Genomic DNA, 20,027 nt, shown 5'->3' with positions numbered 1-20,027 from the left:
ACACACACACACACACACACACAAGACAAACAAACATAAATCATAGCCTTATTGAAAATTACAGTTATTAACTTTGTTAAGTGACTTCCTCGCTTCCCCTTAGTTGAATTTCATTACATATCCTTTTAACGGTTTTCCAAATCCCAATTTTTATGAAATTTAACTTAAACATTAACATCCTTAAATCTTCACCTTATATAATTAAACATATTAATTCATCACTTAACATAAACAAAATCCTAAGCCTATTAAGTATCTGCAAGCTATTTCCAGTTAATTTAACTTAACAAATTTAACTAAATCATCATTAAATTTATCCCATTCTTCCTGATATTCCTCCTCCTTCTGGTCACAGACTCTTTCGGTTAGGTCGGCTAGCCCCGAAAAATCCATCATCTTCATCTGCCATTCTTCTACTGTTAGTAATTCTTGGGTTTCTTATGAAGCCCATTTGAGCTTACTTCTGAATAGACTTGCATAAGAACAGGAATTCTAATCTGAGAATCTGGTGAAAATTGGAATAGGGCAATCTTTATTCCTGATTAGTCAATCCAGAACACTTTTGTCTCTGATTCTCCCCACCATTGGCATGCAGCCCCACAGAGATTACTGCCCCCTCCTGCCATTGCCACCACCAGGGGAACGTGGTCCCCCACAAAATAAAGGTAGCCCACCTTTGCACTAGAGACAGCAGCAAAGCTAGTATTTCTACATTGCAACAGTTACTGTTTTGCTCCACTCCTCACCTTGTCTTTTTATTGCCCTAGCTTCTGACAATATGACAATGCATTACATCAGAAAATTATTAATTTCTTTCTACAATTGTAAATGATTACAAAAGCAATAGGAAACAAAGCCGATTAGCATTTAATGGTTTAATATAATGTCATTTTTACTCCCCACTTTCAGGTTAAGTATTTCCAGAATTTGTTTTAGTGTTTTCCATCCTCCTACTGCAGGAAACACTGGAATTTCCCCATTCAATCATGCATCCATATTTTTGACTTCACTGGAGGGAGTATACCACCACTCTTTATATTTTTGGAAAAACAATAAAGTGTACCCAAACTATAAAAAGAACAATCCTGGATATAACCTCTGGCTAGCAGAAGCATTTGTGTTAAATGACCCTGAACCAGGCCCTGGGTCAGTGGGTGCCTGGGGCTACACACACGACATGCGCACATGCGTCTGACGTCAGTATACCCACTGATGTGCATGTGCGACGTCAGCGGGGCATGCTGATATTGGACGCACTTGCTGCAGGAGTGCTGACGGAATGTGATGGGAGCTGGAGAACTCAAGACCAGGTGCCTATGACCCCAAACCACACTTTTAGGTAACAATGTTCTGTTGTATTTTGAACTTTCTTTTTTCTAAGTTTAGTGTGCTCATTTTTATTTCCTCTGGCAGTTACAGCTACAGGGAAGTGAGATATTGATTGAGTTTGGGGGGTTGAAATGGGTAGTGTCAGCCTTGGCTGACAAATGAGAACTGAAACCTTTGTGATGTGAGCTAACTTCCCCATCAAAACATGTATAGAGGGTTCTGTTATATTAAGAGCTACATTGGAGACATCCAGCCTGTTATGTACTGAGTTGAATAGGATCCAAACTGCAGCAGTCTGATTGGTCCTAGAACAATAGGATCCAAATTGCAGCACTCTGATTGGTCCTAGAACAATAGGATTCAGAATGCAGCAGTCTGATTGGTCCTAGAACAATGCAGCAGTATGATTGGTTGGCAGGAACCACCCAATCATGCTCCAGATAGAAGTGAATCCACAACCTGATTGGCTTACAGTAGAATTCCAGAATTAGCCAATCATGTGCAGCCCATTGTGTAAATAATGTATATAAAGCAGATACTTTGAGGGGACTTTCATTCATTCCTCCTCACCACTATGAGCTGAATAAAGAGCATGAAATCACTTTGCGACTCTGAGTATATTTCACAGCCATTGGAAAAAATATGGACTCTCCTTGTTTGTCTATAGTATAAAGCAGAGCTTTCAAAACTGTGTGTCACAACACATTAGTGTGTCAGCTGCAGTGTGTAAGTGTGTCATGCAAACGCTTCCTGCACTCCTCCCAGGGCTGGAAAGGGGTTAGTTTAACCTCCAGTTTGCTAGTAAAACTGAATTACTGGGTCATGAAATGATGCATGTCTAAAAAGTCTGTCACCAATATGAAAAGTTTGAAAAGCTGTGGTATAAAGGGAAGTCATGCTCCTGCACAAACATATGCATCAGTTTCACCTACTTGTTGGTTGCATACACACTATACTGGACCTTTAAAGCACATTCAAAGCACATTCAAAGCACATTTCCCCCCTCAAAGAATTCTGGGCATTGTAGTATCCCTCATGAAATTACAATCCCAGCAGCCCTTAACAAACACATTTGAAAATGTGTACTTTATACACTATGTATGGGTATATTGTTCTAGACCTAATTTCAGGGGGCATGGGGTAAGAAAAAGGGGCAAGTCTTCTTGCACATACATATATTCTTAAGCAGGGCTTCCACTGATGAGTCCCTTATATTAATCCTGCCCATCATGTGTACATGTTAGGAGGGAGCTGACAGGCAACACACTTGGCGTACAGCTGAGAGAAACCAGGTACACAGTGAGCTCCTTTATCTGTTCTTCGCATAGCTTCGCTCTCAAAAGATGGGTGATGGCCACTAACTTTGAAAGAGGATTAGATAAATTCTTGGAAGATAAGCATGATGCCATGTTCTCTGCAATTGAAAGACATTGTGCCATTGTTGGGAATCACAAGTTGGGTGAGTGTACCTCAGGCGGCAGGATCCACAGGGACAGCAGATTCTGATGCAGATCTTTATTCCCTCTCTTTTTCCTGATCTAGATCTTGTGGTAATTATACTTTACAGAGTTTTATACAACTTAATTTTTATTAAAGATTTTCTTGGTTTACAAAGGGGCTGTCTCCTTATGGGACAGTTTCCAGGTGTATATTACTTTTGTAATTTAAAGCCTGCCTTCTGGGATCCATCTGTGAACAGAATGTGTGAGTAAACTCTTTTTATACTTTTATAGATGACTGTGTCGTGTCTATCTTTTTATGAGGGACTAAATGGGAAATTACCAAAAGGAAAACGTATTTTAGAGGCTTTAGTGAGCCTGAGCAAACACATCCGCTGTGCAAGTTTAAAAAGGGGAATGTTACTCTGCTAAATTGTGGAACTTGTTAACACAAGTTAACACAATATATCAAACAATATATCCTCTCCTGCATCCCTGAACATTCCCACAAGGTGGAGTCGTTTTCTTTCCCTCCACTTGGAGATATTGAATTCAAACAGCTGAAATCTAAAGCGAGAGCTGAAACTGCCACCTGTCACTCAGGCGGTTGCTCAGTAACGAGGTTCAACAGCTGCCTGCGCAGCGCGCGCCTGAAGCGAAAGTCGCTTCGATCTACGTCAGACCTTCCCCCTTGTTGCCGCTTGAAAACGGCGGCGGGGGCTTAGCTTTAAAAACCGTTCCTCTGATTGGCTGACAAGGGACGTCCGCAGCCCAATACGAGTCTGGGGGCGGGCTCAATGTCTGGCGATTTGACTTTGTCGTTGGCCAGAGAGTTAATGTGCCGTTTTGCCGAGAGGCGTTACCTCACAGAGGCCGCCGCAGCGATAGGCTTGCTGGCAAATCATTCAGCGCTACCGTCAGGCAAGGCGGCCTCGAGAGTTGGAACTCCCGACAGCGGCCGCGCTCGAGCATCCTGCCATTGGCTAATATCCCTTTCGGTCATGCGCGTCGCGGCGAGTCCTGCTCTCCGATAGGTTGCGAGAGGACCCGCGGCGAGAAAGCGACCTTTCGGGATGGGCGGCGGGTGAAGGGCTGGCGGAGCGGCCATGGCGGGAGGGACGAACGCGGCCTCGGGGCGGCCTCGGCTTTGGCGCCGCTTCCTCCTCCTCCTCGGGGCCGTGGTCCTCGCGGTGCCGGTGGGCGGCTCAGGTAAGCGGGCGGGAGGAGGGCGGGCTCGAGAATCGCAGGGGCGCCGAGCTGCGAGGGACGGTGCCAGAGTCTCGACTGAGCTGCCTTCCCTTCCCAAGGCAGGTTTTGCATTTCTAGCCTGAAGCGCCCCGTGATCTTGGGATGAAGGGCACCATAGAACATTACTACTAATAAAAATAATTCACACGAAATGTACAGTTTCGTTAAAATGCTGCAAATGCCACCCAAAACTAGACAGCATAATTTATCCGTGGTCTTGTTTGGGAAGTGAAGGCAGAAAGGCGACGTGATTTGTTCCTGGGCTTTGACATAAGAGGCTTTCGTTTGGTGTTTCCCAAAATGTTCATAATTAATTGACCAAAGAATTGGAACTGAGGGACCTAGCTCTATGTGAGACAACTTTATGACAATTGTTATATATGGTAAGGTACTACTACTAATTGTATCCTGCTCATCCGACTTGATTGCCCCGGCCACTCTGGGAGGCTTCCAATGTACTGTATATAAAAACATAAATGTTATCAGGCACTACGTTTCTGTTATTTACCAGCAAATCTCAAGAGAGCAAACTGGAAATGCCAGAAATGCTTGGCTATGAATTTGGGGTATATTAAGTTTCCTTTAGCTGAAAATGATGGCACTCGTTTACTGGCAAGTGTCAGATTTGAACAGCCCAGGTGAAAATTGTTGGTAAAAGGCAGGATTCACTAAACTTCTGACACTGACAGCGCAGTCCTGTGCCTGCTAACTTGGAAGAAAGTCCAGCTGAATTTGATAAGGCTTCCCCCCAGCAGTGCCATTTCCTGGAGGCGCAGGAAATCAGCACAGAGTATGATTTTAAACAATTGAAAACAATAGCTTTATCCGCATCTCCAGTGGCTCTAAAACCTAAGTATATTTAACTGTATTGTGCTTGTTTGTCCCTTGCTAATCCTTGCACTTTCCTTCATGCATGCACACACTCCATAGTGAAATTTAGTTTCTAACTTCCTGAGACAGGAACCTTTTTAGTTATTCTGCAAAGCAGCCTTCTCTAACCTGGTGCCATCCACATGCTGTTGGACTACAACTCCATCAACCTCAACCTGCATGGCTATTGGTGAGGGATGATGGGCACTGTAGTCAAAAATTTCTGGAGGACACCAGGTTGGGTGCTATATTCATAAAAGTATTCTCCCCCCCCCAGGATTCACAAGTTACTTTTTGCATGCTTGTGAATTGTTTGAAATTTCCTCTTTGCCAAGCACACATACGTACTTTTTATAGCGCTTTGCAGAATCTACACAATCAGGTGCTTGCCCTGAGGATCTTAAAATTTCAAATTCAACGTAGGAGAAAAAAACATGGTGGTATGTGTAGAAGGTGCGTGTGTACATGCATGTCCATGAATGTGCAGGCTCCCTCTCATTGTCCACTACGTGTAGATTTTGGGGCACCAAACCCTGTGTTAGTGGCTGCTTTTAAGTTGCCTATTGCAGTTCATTGGTGGGGTATAACTTGTGTGAAAATGAATAGTGATGTTTTGGAATTTTTTGTGTCCTCTTGCTAATACTGCTCTCGGAAATAGTGCTTTCTTGGTGTAGGCTAGAGAGCATCATTCCAGCACCTTACGAATAGACTAATCCTGATCTACATTTTGTATAAAACAACCCAGTTCCCTCAATTCTCTCTTTTTTTAAAAATGATATTTATTAAAATTTCAGAGAATACAAGAATTACACAAAAACAAAAAGTAAAAATACAAGAAAATACAAAATACAAAAAAAGTAAAAGACACTTAAAAAGAAAAAAAGAAAAAGAAAAATGGATCAATCTTTCCATAACTTACATTCATATCCTTGTTTCCCTGACCTCCTCATACCTCCCTTTTTTGTATTCCAGTTCAATTAGTTAAGTCAGCAATTTCTTTCCCTCTTTGTTTTCTCATGATTCTTTAACTTAATATACTATAACTTTAAATTTTCATCTGTTATCAGTCCTTTTTTACCTACACCTTTATAACATTACTGCTTAAACCACCTAGCTTCATTCCAACTTCATTCTAACATTCATTAATTTTACAATATTTCTGTAAATAGTCTTTAAATTTCTTCCAATCTTCTTCCACCGACTCTTCTCCCTGGTCTCGGATTCTGCCAGTCATTTCCGCCAATTCCATGTAGTCCATCACCTTCATCTGCCATTCTTCCAGAGTGGGTAGGTCTTGTGTCTTCCAATACTTTGCAATGAGTATTCTTGCTGCTGTTGTGGCATACATAAAGAAAGTTCTGTCCTTCTTTGGCACCATTTGGCCGACCATGCCCAGGAGAAAGGCCTCTGGTTTCTTCAGAAAGGTATATTTAAATACCCTTTTCATTTCATTATAAATCATCTCCCAGAAAGCCTTAATCCAGTTCCCTCAATTCTCAGGCAGCAACTCTGATTTCAGGCAAAGATCTTGCAAATGTCTTTAACGCAGTCCTTGGTTATTGTTTGAACTCAGTAGATCGAGTGTTGCCTCTTGAAGATCATCGCATGCAAAAAGAGAATTCCTCTAAGCAGTTTTGCTACACAAACAAGGTGACCCCAAAATGGCATGACATATGGACCAGAATTCAGGTAAGAAATTGAGTCCTTTAAGTTTCAGGCAGTTGATGAACCTCAGCCGAACTTTCTGTCTGCATACTTGCTAACAAAAATCAAGGGAACTAATCCTAGATTATGTAAATCTCTGTTAAGTAGCTACATGTAGCTTTCATAAAAACCTCCATTGTCTTTTGTTTTTCAGCATACTGGTTGGGAGTGTGTGGTGGATGAACGATATGTGGTGCTGTGTAATGCATTTCTCAAGGCTCAGAATTGGAGCCATGATTACTGTTGAAGTGCTCTACTGTGTTACTGTGAAGCTAGTTTTTTATACAGTCATACCTCATGTTACGTTTGCTTCAGGTTGAGCGTTTTCAGGTTGCATCCTGCGGCAACCCGGAAGTACTGGAACGGGTTACTTCCGGGTTTCGCTGCTCGCGCATGTGCAGACGCGCAAAATGACGTCACTCGCATGCGCAGAAGTGGCGAATCGCGACCCACACGTGCACAGAAGCGGGTTGCGTTCTTTTCAGGTTGCGAACGGGCCTGTGGAACGGTTCCCGTTCGCAACCAGAGGTACCACTGTACAGTATAGTCAAATGTTTTCTCTGTGCCTTCTCATTCTGTTTCAAGTTGTATTATACAGTCGTTAAAATAAACTTTTATTCAAAAGAGCATTCTGTGTTATAGAATGATGTTCATAGGTTCAGGCTTTGAGAAAAATAGATTGTTATCATGGTTGGAGATGAAAGTCAAAGACAAGGTCATCTCTTGGAGCCCCAGTTATGCTGCAGATTGATGTAGCTGACAAATAGGGAACCTGTAGTCCTCCAGATACTGTTGGATGATATCTCCCATCATCCCTGACCATTGACTATGCTGGCTGTGGTTGATGGCATATGGAGTGCATCAACATCTAGAGGGCCACAGATTTCCTATCCCTTAGTTAGTTAGTTAGTTACTTATCTATCTCTATGGGTAATGCAAACTCTCCATACACTATTTGTGATTTACCCAACTACAGTAATGGTTGGCAGATGTCTGTGCTTTCCCTATTCATTTCACAGTATTTACCAGCATTACATAAACTGAGTAGTATTCTTATACCCAGGTAATGGAATGTTGCATATTTGAGCTCCAATCCTAACCCCACTTAGCTGGGAGTAAACTCTGTTGAATTCAGTAGAATTTACTTCTGAGTAGACAAGGTTAGGATTATGCTGTTAATCTTTCTTCCTTGCTGGGTGCCTTTGTTATTTGTGGGAGAGGGTTGACTATGCAGCTACTGAAGAAGAGAAGTTGGAAAATAGAAAAGATTGGTTGAAAATGGCACGATAGCCAGGGGAAGGGACTTGTGATGTCATAGGCAAGGTCAAGTAAGTGCTCGCATCACTTTGAACAATGGAGATTCATACTTGTTGCAGCAATGATTGCAGTTACTATCACCGGTGCTTAACTGCTTGTGTCCTGGGAAACAGCAGTTTCTCCATAACAGGATCAATAATTTAGTGATGACTGTTGCTCCTGCCCACCCACTTGAGCCACCATGTCTGGAAAGGCTCTCAGCCTTGATTGAATGGAATACTGACACAGTCTCTTGTAAACTTGTTTTGCTGCTCAGTTGTTTGCATAATGAAGTTCAGCACTGGAACTTTGGCTATCTGTCTCCTCATTCTCTCTCCCTGCCCCCGCCCCCGCCCCCACCCCCATCCTGATCCTGATTTTTCCCTTTCTGATCCTGTTCCTTCAAGTGAATGCTTATACTTTTCCTTTATAATAATTGTACATTATACCAATCTTACTAGCTTCCTTTGTTGGCACGCTTTCCAAAAGCCCCTTTCTCTTCCTTGGTACTTTCCTCTGAACCAGCCTGTCATTCATCTTTGTAGCGTGCATTTCATAATGGCACATAAGTTTTGTGTCGTTTATTTAGATACCACTTGAGTGGTGATATTCTGATTTTTCTGTATTTTAATGTTGGAATCTCCCTTGTGGCTAACCCTTTCCTACCTCTGTCTTTTGCAGATACGAGTAAAAAGCAGCAAGATGATCCGAGTCATCCAGGTGGAAAATGAGGAAAAGCTTAAGGAACTGGAGGGATTCAATGTGTGGAACTACATTGGCTTCTTCTTCAAAGAGAAACTCAATGACACCTATGTTACTGTAGGTCTCTACAGTAATAAAACTTGCTTGAAAGTTGATGTGCTTGAAGAAGGCTCCAATTACACCATCATCGTTGCTCGTAGTATGTCCTCTTTTACCTTAGTTGCTGGCTTACTGGGGAAGCTGTCAGTTGTGCATCTAGTACTGCTAAATGAATTAGATTAAGCTGCTTACTTCCTGATACTGTGAACTGCAGGCCTTCTGGTTGCACAGAAATGTAGTAGTGATGCGAGGGCAGGAATATCAGGACACTAGCTGGCAAGTGAGTTATGTAATCTAGATGCTTTGTACTACATGTGGTGCCATAAGTAGGATGAATACTAGGATTTCATGCTGATGTCAGAGGCTTCACTATGTCAGGTTAATGGAGAAGTTGATTCATTTTGGGAGGGTCAAATAAGTCGCAGTGACCCAAAGTTCTTTTTATCTTTTTAATGAGATGTAAGCTTGACTTATATGGTATTCTTCTGGTTTTGGTGATCTCTTACCATTCCTTGTAAAAACCTATGTGTCCAGAATATTTTCTATTGCAAAATGGAGACATGACACTCGTATCCCAAATGTTTTTTAAAAGTAGATCCTATTGCTTAGTGTGAAATTTCAATTAATGGTTCATTCTTCTATACTTGGGTGCAAATACCCATCACTTGTGAATGACACATATGCACTGATCCTGTATATATTGCACAGGAGCTTGGCCATTTCAGTATGCATGCACCTTTTGCAATTAGTGAACTGCTGTGTGTGTATTATCTCACAGTACCAAAGTTTGAGTAAAGTCAAAATTTGTTCAATTCATTTTTGTATTTTATTTGGGAGGGATGTTGATGGTGAGAACTACTATTTTAAGGGAAAGTATTAACTGCTTGAATGAGTTATGTGCTATGCTGTGTTGTTTCTTCTTGGTAAGTTAGTGAAGGGACAGGTTACCCAAACCCAGGTAACCTGTCCCTTCATTAGGATGTAGTCTGCTTGTTCCTACAGTAGATCAGCATTCTTATGTTGCTGCACAGGAACTTTGTACTCTGCCCTTTGAATTAATTCTAGATTTGCACAAAGCGTATAGGGTAGTTTGGGATGATGCGATGCCCTATGAAAGACAGGAAGCGGTCATCACAAGTGTTGTGTGTCTGGCAGTATTGCTATATGAAGCCTCATCATAAATGGGCACTTGGTCTGACAGCATTTGAGGTCACCTTACACCCTAATCCAAAAGATGTAGCAGCTCAAAGGTCAGTTCAACACAACGGATGAACTGTTTCATTTTCTTGCAGCATTTGATCCCAAGCTCTTCGTGGTTACATTTCTGGGCCTTCTGCTGTTTTTCTGTGCTGACTTGATGAGCAGGTGAGCACTGTAATGGGCGGCAGAAATGCCAGACATAATCTACTGCAGCCATCTGCTTGGCCTGTAACAGCTACCAGATTGATCTTTCCTGTCTAAAGCAATGGTAGTAGGTTATATGGTTTTTGTTTTAATAATGAAAGGCTAATGCAGGGGTTGGGAACCTCAGACTCAGGAGCAAAATATTCTCCCCCATCCCAGGGCTCTCTGTCTGGCCTTTGAGACCCGGGACTCAGGACTGCCTGTCTCCAGCTGTGCCATGGCTAGCAAAGGACATGCTGCTTCTTTGTTCCACAGAAAGTTGCCTTTTGCTCTGCTAAATCATGGCTATGCTGCCCCCAGTGTCTCTGTGGACTCATGGCTTTGCAGGCTTTGCCAGAAGCAACAGAGAGAACAATCTCCACCTCCACATGGCAACTGTAAACTCCGGCTTTTTACCCAAAGGCCAGCCAAAGGTTTTGGCTCTTGGTGTATTCCAGCCATTTTCCCTTGTTCTTGTGGCTTGTGTTGAATATTTGCTGCTCCTGACAACCTTTGTGGACGTATAGATGTTATTCCTGCACAGCAACTGAAATAACAATTGTTTTTGCAGAAGTCCACTTTTCTTCTATTCGGCTGGAATAAGCATTGGTGTGCTAAGTTCATTGCTAATTGTCATCTATGTAATGTCCAGAATGGTGCCCAAGGTGAGTGAAAGTACTGTTCTATTGACAATACTAGACTCTTTGACAACAAGCATCCAGAAAGCCATGAGTTCAGAGTTCATCTTTCCAAATGTTTAAGCTTTAATTTCAAGTGCCTTATTCAGACTGTCCATGGCTTAAAGAACACGCAGGACACATTCACCACCCAGTCTTGGCTAGAGGGATTGTCTTCCACACAGCTTTGTTGTCCATATTCCTCCTTTCACTGTTTTAAGTTAGCAAGAGGAATGAGTGAGATGGCAGCAGCAAGAGGAGAGGAAGCAGGATGTACAGCGGTGCTCTTTCCCTTGCAAATGAGGAACTGACAGACGTAATAATCATTGACCCTAGAGAGGGGAATAATTGAAAATAGGGGAAAGAGAAACATTTGCTTGCTGTGGGCAGATGAACATGGCAGAGTGGGATTTTTATTGCACCCTTCTCAATATATGGCTCTTGCCTGATATATAGTAGCTCAGAAGCACTTTAGTGCACGTTTTTGTTGGAATCTGGACTAACTTAATATGATAAATACTTTACTACTGTGGTTGCCATATATACTAGAAAAAAGTTAAATAATTTTTGGCAGTGTGTGTATATGTGTTAGTGGGTATATTCCATTTTTGCTTGACTACATTCCGCCAGCTTACCATATGCAAATTCAAATGTTAGTGGTTGTGCAACTACTTTTAAAAATCCCTGTTGTGGTATTTTGCAATGTAGGAAAACCCATGGCATCAACCTCACAGTTCAAATGGTATTTTTCCCTATGAGAAAAAAATGGCATTCAGCAAATGAAAATGCCCATCTTTGGACAAGTCTAGTCATCTGATAGTTAAATAGCTGCTTGAATTGAAATTGCCTGTTTCTTATTGTGTTTCATATTTCATATTGTGGAGTTGTGAAAAGTGTTTGTGTGTCCTTTGTGAAAGCGTTTGGACCAAGTCAAGTGCAGATACACAGTTCAGTGGGGTTTAAGTAGAGGGCCATGGCTGCCCCGCCCCCTGCAATCCCTCATTCAGCACCGAAATTGGCCACTGTAGTCTAAGACCTGGTTCTCATAAGTGGGTAAAATGGGTAAACCTGTGTCTCAGTGGTATGCATCAAATGATTTAATCCTCTTCCATTAAAAAAAAAGACCCTCTCCCTGCATGTAGAGTGCTGGGAAGAAGGGTTCTAGTAGGGCATGTTGTGTTGTGTGAGCCCCCACCTGCAACCTGCATAGTACAGTCTACATACAGGTTTGCCACTCTGCTTGCTGTTGTGAGAACTAGGCCAAATGCTTCTCATCAGTCCCAACCAAAGAATCTGGCCTAACTTTATCTTGCCAGGCTATGCTGAAATATGCCTGCCTGCCAGAACCCAGCCATAGAATTTAAATTGTGCAGTTTGCATATGGTAACAACCTAGTAGTGTTGTATGCCTAATTTAGGGCAAGCTGGATTGTCTGCTCTGTCAAGAATGCAAAAATAGCTTTCTTGTTCTTTTTGTACCCTAGAAAAGTCCCATCTACCTCATGCTAGTGGGAGGCTGGTCTTTTTCTGTTTACCTTATTCAGCTGGTCTTCAGAAACCTGCAGGAGATCTGTAAATTGTACTGGGAATATCTGCTGGGTGAGTATTTCTTGACTTTCTGTGCTTTCTTTTTCATCAAAGCCTGTGCCTTAGGCTAATCTTCATATTTTTGAGTGTTTCTAGAATTATAGAATCATAGAATTTTAGAATTGGAAGTAGCACCAAGGGTCATCTAGTCCAATCCCCTGTAATGCAGGGAAATCCATTGCCTTCACACTTGGGAAATGCTTAGCCTCCACACTTCATCCTCAGCTCCCAATTAGCTTGAGTAAAGAGTACCTAGAGAAGAAGAAGAAGAAGAAGAAGAAGAAGAAGAAGAAGAAGAAGAGTTTGGATTTGATATCCCGCCTTTCACTCCCTTTAAGGAGTCTCAAAGCGGCTAACATTCTCCTTTCCCTTCCTCCCCCACAACAAACACTCTGTGAGGTGAGTGGGGCTGAGAGACTTCAAAGAAGTGTGACTGGCCCAAGGTCACCCAGCAGCTGCATGTGGAGGAGCGGAGACGCGAACCCGGTTCTCCAGATTACGAGACTACCGCTCTTAACCACTACACCACACTAGAGATCTAATTAAGGCGAATTTAGCTGCATTGATATTTGTTCACACCAAAATGACAGCTAAAAAGTGTTCAGCAAATTCTGCTCAAGTATGATTTGGAGTCACTTAAACAGAAATTTAAGTGAAACTGGTATTTGGATGGTGACTCCTACTGGGATGAGGCACTGGGGTGGGAGTTATGGAGGAAATAATGGCATCAGCTATACTACTGGTTACAGTGGTACCTTGGGTTACATACGCTTCAGGTTACAGTCTCTGCTAACCCAGAAATAGTACCTCAGGTTAAGAAATTTGCTTCAGGATGAGACAGAAATCACATGGCGGCAGTGGGAGGCCCCATTAGCTAAAGTGGTGCTTCAGGTTAAGAACAGTTTCAGGTTAAAAACGGGCCTCTGGAACAAATTAAGTACTTAACCCGAGGTACCACTGTATTGCATGTTTCAGGCTTCTAGTTATGCAGTCCTTCTCGACCGTACCAAACCCTGACTTGGTTTTGATCTTGAGAGGTTTTTCCTTTTAATATCCCATGTGAGAAGCACACACTGTGAGCACAGGAGTCATTGATTTAATTACACTTGGTATGATACAACCTTTCTAGATAAGCATCCCATTCATTTTAAGGCTTTTTGGTCCAGTCTTCCTAGAGCAGACTGTGTAAAAGACCTGAGTTCTTGGCTTTTGTTGCCTTCTGGAATCTGCTGTTGGCAACATGTTTTAATTCTCTTGCTGTTAGGGAATAGTCAGTGTTTTCTATCTATTTCTGGCTGATTTAGCACATTGTTTTGCTTCCTGGGGTGATGCTTCATTCATTAAGTCACTCACCATGAGGATAGTTTAGGCTCCAGATTAAAAACAATTCTTGGAGTATCTCTTTATGTTTCTTCCTTTATTTCCTTTCCTTTCTTTGCAGGTTACTTGCTCGTTGTAGGGTGTATCAGCTTTGCAGTGTGCTACAAATATGGGCCCTTGGAGAACGAACGCAGCATCAATCTTCTCACTTGGGGTTTGCAGGTTCTTGGCTTGCTTTTCCTCTACGCAGGCATCCAGATACGGCAGATCGCCATCGCACTGATCGTAATTGCATTCTGCACTAAAAACCTGGAGTACCCAGTCATGTGGGCCTATGCTATCTACAGGTGACGGATGGGAAGCAGGGCATTACTCATCCTAGAAGGCACAATCCAATAATAGACATTAATAGACTAGTAAGATAAGGTGTGTGCTTGTGTTTGTGTGTATGTACTCAAAACACAGTGAAATTTCTAACGTACGAGAGAACAAGGATTGCCTATTCAAAGATCATTTACTATATTTCATTCAGTGTTGGCCAAGTCTGTAGTTTATATCTGGATAATCAGAAGGAGAATGAATACTTTTGCATATATATATACAGGGAGTGTCTGGACACTCCTGTAGAGGATAGTTGCTCAGAATGAGATGATTGTTGTTAATCATTTAAACACTTAAAATTCTGGGGCACTGTGCAGCAAACTGCTGTGCAGCATATTAGATTGCAAAACTATATTGTTTCTTTAATATACTAGTGTAAAGGAATGGAGAGGAAAGGAAAGAGGAAAGCAGGCAAATTCACGTACCAGTTGTTAAAAGTTATAGCAAGTTATGTAATTGGGTAAAGTTTCTTTTAATGACCAGTTGAAATAGGTGCTATGGGGACACTGTTCAAAAAGGAGGACCCATTGACTGGATCCCAGCCAGCTCAGTCAGACCTCAATCGCAGCATTCATGTGCCACTGTAAACCATCGTTTTACTCCTCCCTGATTCTCTCCTCCTTCGTAAGGTGGGACAGAAACAAACCATGATCCTGGCTTACTGCTGAATCCAAACAAGGATTATGGTTTGTTTTACTCCAAAGTTTGCTTTCTCATCATGGTTTGTTTGAATAAAACAAAACATGATCTCCAGTTCAGATGTGATGCCAAGCCAGGGATTGTGGTTTGTTTCCTTTGCATACTAGTGGGGAGGAATGAAGCAGACATATTTACAGTAAGCCATTACTTATGGTTTACAGTGATGTTTGAACATACCCATTATCTCTTTTTTCCTCCCTCAGGTGAAGCCAGGTGAAAGGGTAGCTAATGGAAACAGGTTGTGGGAGGGGGAATAGCTAACCCAATGCTTTAACCCCCAATTAATGGGTATGCTTTTGATCCATGTAGCCTGTATGGTGGAAGCTGGGTTGAATTGTTGGTGAGCTTGTTCTGGATGTTGAGTGGCAAATATGGTCAAATGGATATTGTGTTGAAACCATTAAAATTGGGATTTCAGTTGCTGGATTGAAACATACCACTAGATGGTGCCTTCAGAGATTTTTGCAAGCTCTATCTCCCTCTAAAGACCAGCATCATGTTTAGATGCCTGGGTCCTCCTGCTCTCTGTGTCTTTTCTTCTGTCAGGTGGGCCTATGAGCATAGCATATGAGAACATATATATTTACAATACCTGGCAAACCTCTTTTCAATTGAACTTTACAGCAGTAAGACACAAGAGACGTAAGACTGCTCAAGGCATAAAATTTGAGGCTGGGAGCGAATCGCCCTAAAAAGACAATCGGTCTGTAAAAGGTCTCTCTTTGGGTCTGATGTAAGAAAATGACACACAGGTCTGAGGTCTGTTCAAATGTCTACCTAGTGTTCATTAACTCAAAGAATACCCTACTCAGATTACTGCCAATTTGTGTTTAGTTGTTGTGCATCACAAGACTGGCTTGGGAAGAACCATCAAGATAATGCAGTAAGACTAGTGGGATAGAATCTTTCTGAAGAAGGTCTAGTCCTAGTCAAAAATCACAGTCTTGTGCCCTTTTGGTACAGACTCCCAGTTGCACCTATTCTAGTGAAGCTCAAGAGTAAACACTGTTTCCTGAGCTGCTCAAGGGTTCTTGGAAGGCACCAGGCTTTGATGTTCAGACTTGCAGCTGCCACTAATGTCATTGCTATCCTAGCAGGAAGGTCTCCACAGCCCCAGAAAAGCCCAGCCCACCACGTCTGCTAACTGAGGAGGAGTACCGGATACAGGGGGAGGTGGAGACACGCAGAGCCCTGGAGGAATTGCGGGAGTACTGCAGCAGCCCAGAATTCTCTGCCTGGAAAGCAGTCTCCCGCATCCAGTCTCCCAAGAGGTACTGTCCAAGATGATTAGAAGATGGGAGGGGAAAGCTGCATGGTGCTATGGGATCCTTATACCCTTTGGGAGCCTTCAAAAGGGCAGCCTGGTTACAAACTCAGCTATAGGAGGGAAGTGGGATCTGGGGTAGTTAAGGGAAGGGGGGGGGAATGAGATGCAGGTTTGAAGGTGGCTTCTCTGCTAGTGCCACACGCCAGGAAAAACTACCAAGTGTGCATTGCTTTATTGAGTGCATGCTATACATGGGGGCTATTCCCCTGGCCATGCCTGCAGTTTGGACTGACAAATGTTTAATTGGCCCATGTTACATGCATTTCATGGCAGGCCATTAAATAAAAGTCAGACATCTGCTGGTTGCTGCAGTACTCTCACTGCTCTCTGCTGGTTTTTCCCCAGATTTGCTGATTTTGTAGAAGGTGCTTCGCATGTGGTCCCCAATGAGGTCTCTGTCCATGAGCAGGAATATGGGCTGGGAGGTTCTTTTCTGGAGGATCAGCTCTTTGAAGAGGAAGATGGAGAGCGAGACTACAGCTTTGAAGAAGAGGAACGTGTGGACACCTTTAGGGCCCAGAGACATCTAATTTTCTGAAACAAAGCCGGCTAGTATTCATGCAAATAGATTGGTTGATAATGCCCCTTGTTGACATGGGGTAGGAGTTGCAGCGTTGCTGCTCTCATCTTAGAGTGAGTACATGTATACCTAGTCTACTGTGGATGGCACATACAGAACAAGGTGTATATGCTTGGCAGACTGCGCAAATGGGCTGGGGTTCTATTAAAGCCCTGCTGCCTACACTAAACAGTGAACCGAACGTGCAGTGAGCTACACGTGGGGCAGAGTCCTGGACTCAGTATCTTGTGGGCTGTGAGTGAATGAGGCTAGGCAACTGGGGAGCAAGGTGGAGTTGTGACAATCTATTTAAAACCTGCCGGTAATGAATTATTTTGCCTTGATTAGGCAGGGGCTCCAGAGGAAGGGCTTACACCAATGTGTAATGTCCAGCCGAGTTAGGCTTTGCCGTAAGTACCTTAATTGGTGTCATACTTTGTTTCTTGGAAGCCCAGAATGCTGTCGTCCGAGGTCTGACTTTTCATGGTGTCTGTGGTGGTTGGTAGAGATACTGCCCCCTTGGTGGCTCCTGTGCTTATCAGTTGTTAGGCAACTCTTTCTTATGCTATCAGGCTTGATCCTGTGCTTGGCACAGTTCTTTAATGAACAACAGATGACCCACATTATGCATGTTTCAGCTCAAACAGGATTTTGTCTGCTTGCAAAGAAGATGCAACCAATTTTTTGGGGTGGCCTTCTGCTGCTTTCTATGTTTTTGTTTGTTTTGAACTAGTTTCCTCCCAACATAAGTTTGCCTGTATAGCAAACTCTGAAGCTGCTGTTTGGTGTCAGAAAAGACCAACTAACTGATACAGGTACTATAACAGGATTTAACTTATGCCTTGCTACTTTCAAGCACCTGTTTGGCCCTCTCTTTACCACCTGGCTTTAAAAATTCTGACAGCCAAGTTGGATCTTTGGGGGTTTGTTCCTTTTAGCAGATGCAGCTTGGCACAATCTAATAAAGAGCTGTTAAATGTTATAGGCGACTAAGCCTATCAAATTCTACCACCTTTTTAACTTCAGGGATAGTTCCTAAATCAAGAATTACAGACATAATGGCAGCCTGATTCACTTAGGTGTAGGTCCTTATTACCATATTTCTTGAGCCTTTTTTCAAATTAGTTTCTACAGAAAAATGTAGCAAAGGCCTACATTTTCAAAGTGGTTGTTTTTCCAGAGATCAGTTGAATTGTATCTTCCAAGCGTGGGTGGCATGAGGCGCCATGAAGTTCAGGAATAACTCCCGCAAAATAGTTGACAGCATATGACAGAGAATTTGACTGGTTATATGTGCCTTATTTACCTAGTCTTGGAGCAACATGAGCAAACACAAAAAGGTGATAAGAGCTATCATGTCCTGTGTTCTGGCTATTCTGTTTCTTCTCTGTAGCCTGATACTTGTGCAAATGCTGCCCAGTATATTTGGCAGTACCTGGTCAGCAGGATTTTTGGGATCGAAATTCTTCCTTTTCTCCATATTCAGAGATCATAAAAACAATTTAGTTGATCAGAAAATGGGGAGAACTCCATGCTGTTGGTATACATTTTGAGTGAATTTAGTGTTACAAGAAACATGGGACTACTGAAAATCACAACCCCCTGTCTGCATCCAAAATGGTACAAATTATCCCATGCCCTGATGTACTTTGCCGTACTTTCTCCACTAGCTGCAGCTAGTGATGTGGAACACAGAGAGGAAATGAGAAAGTATTACGATAATGGGACCAGAGCAAGTTGTACTAGAAGAGCAGGAGAGAAGAAATGTCATGGGGCTGGCCTTGGCCACTGCCTTAAGTTTTTTCAGTTCCAAATTCAGGGCTGGGGAGTAAATTGCTGGTGCCCTTTCCCCATATTGAGAGTTGAACAGATCTGATCAGACAGAAGCACCTGACCTTGTATATTGCAAAGTTCACTTGTTCAAAACTCAAAACAAGAGTTTTTGCTCTACATTCTATGAAACATTATGTGTAAAATGTCTTCCTCCAAGTGTTACAGTCAATACAAAATGCTGAGTTCACTTTGTCACAAAAGCAAAATACTTGATCTATGCAAATTGGGGATATAAGCCATTACGTATTTCTGGGGTAGTGGTGGAGGGGAATACCTCCTAACTGTGGTCAAACTGCCTACAGACAGGTTTCAGTAAGTGTGTGTTTCTCTTTTATTTCTAGGAGGTGGTCAGTATTTTTAAAAAAGTTACTTTTGACTGTGAATGTACTGATATGCCATATCAATGCTTTCTCAGTTGTGTAGTGAAGGTTAAGATTTTTAATAAAGTCTTTTTTGGTAGAAAATGAAACTTGTGATGGTGTGAGGGGTAGATAAACCTTTCCACCTTCTTATGGAAGGTTTAGTAGAAACCTCTGCTTTGTTTTTTGTCTAAAATTGCCTCTTGATTGTTCCAAGCAGCTATTTGCTTGTTGGACTGCTCTCTAGCATTATGTACAATAAACCACTTGTGAGTTGGAAGCTTTATTGAAGAACAACAACCTGCCCCCAAACATGAGAATCTTCTTGCAGGTGGTGATTGCTAAAATAAAAAAAATCCTTCCAGTAGCACCTTTAAGACCAACTAAGTTAGTTCTTGGTATGAGCTTTCGTGTGCAAGCACACTTCTTCAGATACCACATCTGTATCTGAAGAAGTGTGCTTGCACACGAAAGCTCATACCAAGAACTAACTTAGTTGGTCTTAAAGGTGCTACTGGAAGGATTTTTTTTATTTTGACGGTGGTGATTGCTGTTATTGCTTGATCAGAAAGGCCTGGTTGATGCTTCCTTATACAGCAAGCCTGCAATTTATGTGGATCTAACTTCTACACATTATTTTTTAGCCAAGGGCTGAAGGCACTGGTCAAGCTGTAATTTCTGGAGTTATGTTACGGTGTTAATAATGTGCCTCAGGCATGCAAGGCCATAGGGGTTTTGCAGAATAGTAATGGCACCCACACAACTAGTGTCCAAGGAAGGGTAGCAATAGCAACCCTCTAGTCACCTTAAGGGTGAGAAACTTGCTTTTTAAAAAACACACACAAGCCCAAGACTGAACTTGGGTGACTGAACTCTGTGCCCCAGACTAGTTTCCCTGCTTTCAGAGCATGGTGAAGAGATTGACTACAAAGAACTTCTAAACAACTCAGCTTAGAGACAAGATGCAGTTCTAACAGAAGGCCAGGCACAAGTGTTCACTTGTTGAATTTGATTCCTTTAAAAAACATACAAGTGAGGTAATATAGAGTAATCACATTCATCAGAAAGCACATGGGGGGGGGGGAGAAAAAGAGTAGATAGCAGCCCAGCTCTATCCCACACCCTTCTGTCTTGTCACACGCAGAAGGGTGGTCACTACTGAGAAGAGGAAAGGCATGTAACCATAGTAGCTCTTGGGATAGCCCTACCTGACTTC

The 20,027-nt window shown here is 42.4% G+C and overlaps 1 protein-coding gene and 1 long non-coding RNA gene across 4 annotated transcripts; both read left to right on the top strand.

Moving 5' to 3' along the window:
- Nucleotides 1–3,664: 3,664 nt before the first annotated feature.
- On the top strand, nt 3,665–19,091 carry NEMP1 (nuclear envelope integral membrane protein 1). 3 transcript variants are annotated; one of them, XM_080990225.1, is made up of 9 exons: nt 3,665–3,977; nt 6,460–6,575; nt 8,568–8,787; nt 9,980–10,052; nt 10,642–10,735; nt 12,231–12,345; nt 13,775–14,000; nt 15,828–16,004; nt 16,406–19,091. In XM_080990225.1, the coding sequence occupies exons 1-9, from the start codon at nt 3,875–3,877 to the stop codon at nt 16,596–16,598; spliced, it is 1,317 nt and encodes a 438-aa protein (XP_080846351.1). In that variant the 5' UTR covers nt 3,665–3,874; the 3' UTR covers nt 16,599–19,091. The 3 variants fall into 3 exon arrangements, with proteins under 3 accessions (XP_080846351.1, XP_080846353.1, XP_080846352.1); XM_080990227.1 differs by having other exon boundaries at nt 3,666–3,977; nt 6,463–6,575; XM_080990226.1 differs by having other exon boundaries at nt 3,667–3,977; nt 15,831–16,004.
- Nucleotides 14,086–15,169, top strand: LOC308468548. Its single transcript, XR_013981709.1, has 2 exons — nt 14,086–14,390; nt 14,424–15,169. It is a non-coding gene; the product is annotated as an uncharacterized lncRNA (long non-coding RNA).
- Nucleotides 19,092–20,027: the final 936 nt, after the last annotated feature.

The sequence above is a fragment of the Podarcis pityusensis genome (genome assembly GCF_964106645.2).
Source record: "Podarcis pityusensis genome assembly, chromosome: 2".
NCBI classification, from domain to species: Eukaryota; Metazoa; Chordata; class Lepidosauria; order Squamata; family Lacertidae; genus Podarcis; species Podarcis pityusensis.
This window is presented reverse-complemented; position numbering and strand designations above follow the sequence as displayed.

Coding starts and splice junctions, on each gene's coding strand:
- NEMP1 (XM_080990225.1), top strand. CDS start 3,875: ATGGCGGGAGGGACGAACGCGGCCTCGGGGCGGCCTCGGCTTTGGCGC. Junction 8,788..9,979: donor CACCATCATCGTTGCTCGTA/GTATGTCCTCTT, acceptor ATTTTCTTGCAG/CATTTGATCCCAAGCTCTTC. Junction 10,053..10,641: donor TGTGCTGACTTGATGAGCAG/GTGAGCACTGTA, acceptor TTGTTTTTGCAG/AAGTCCACTTTTCTTCTATT.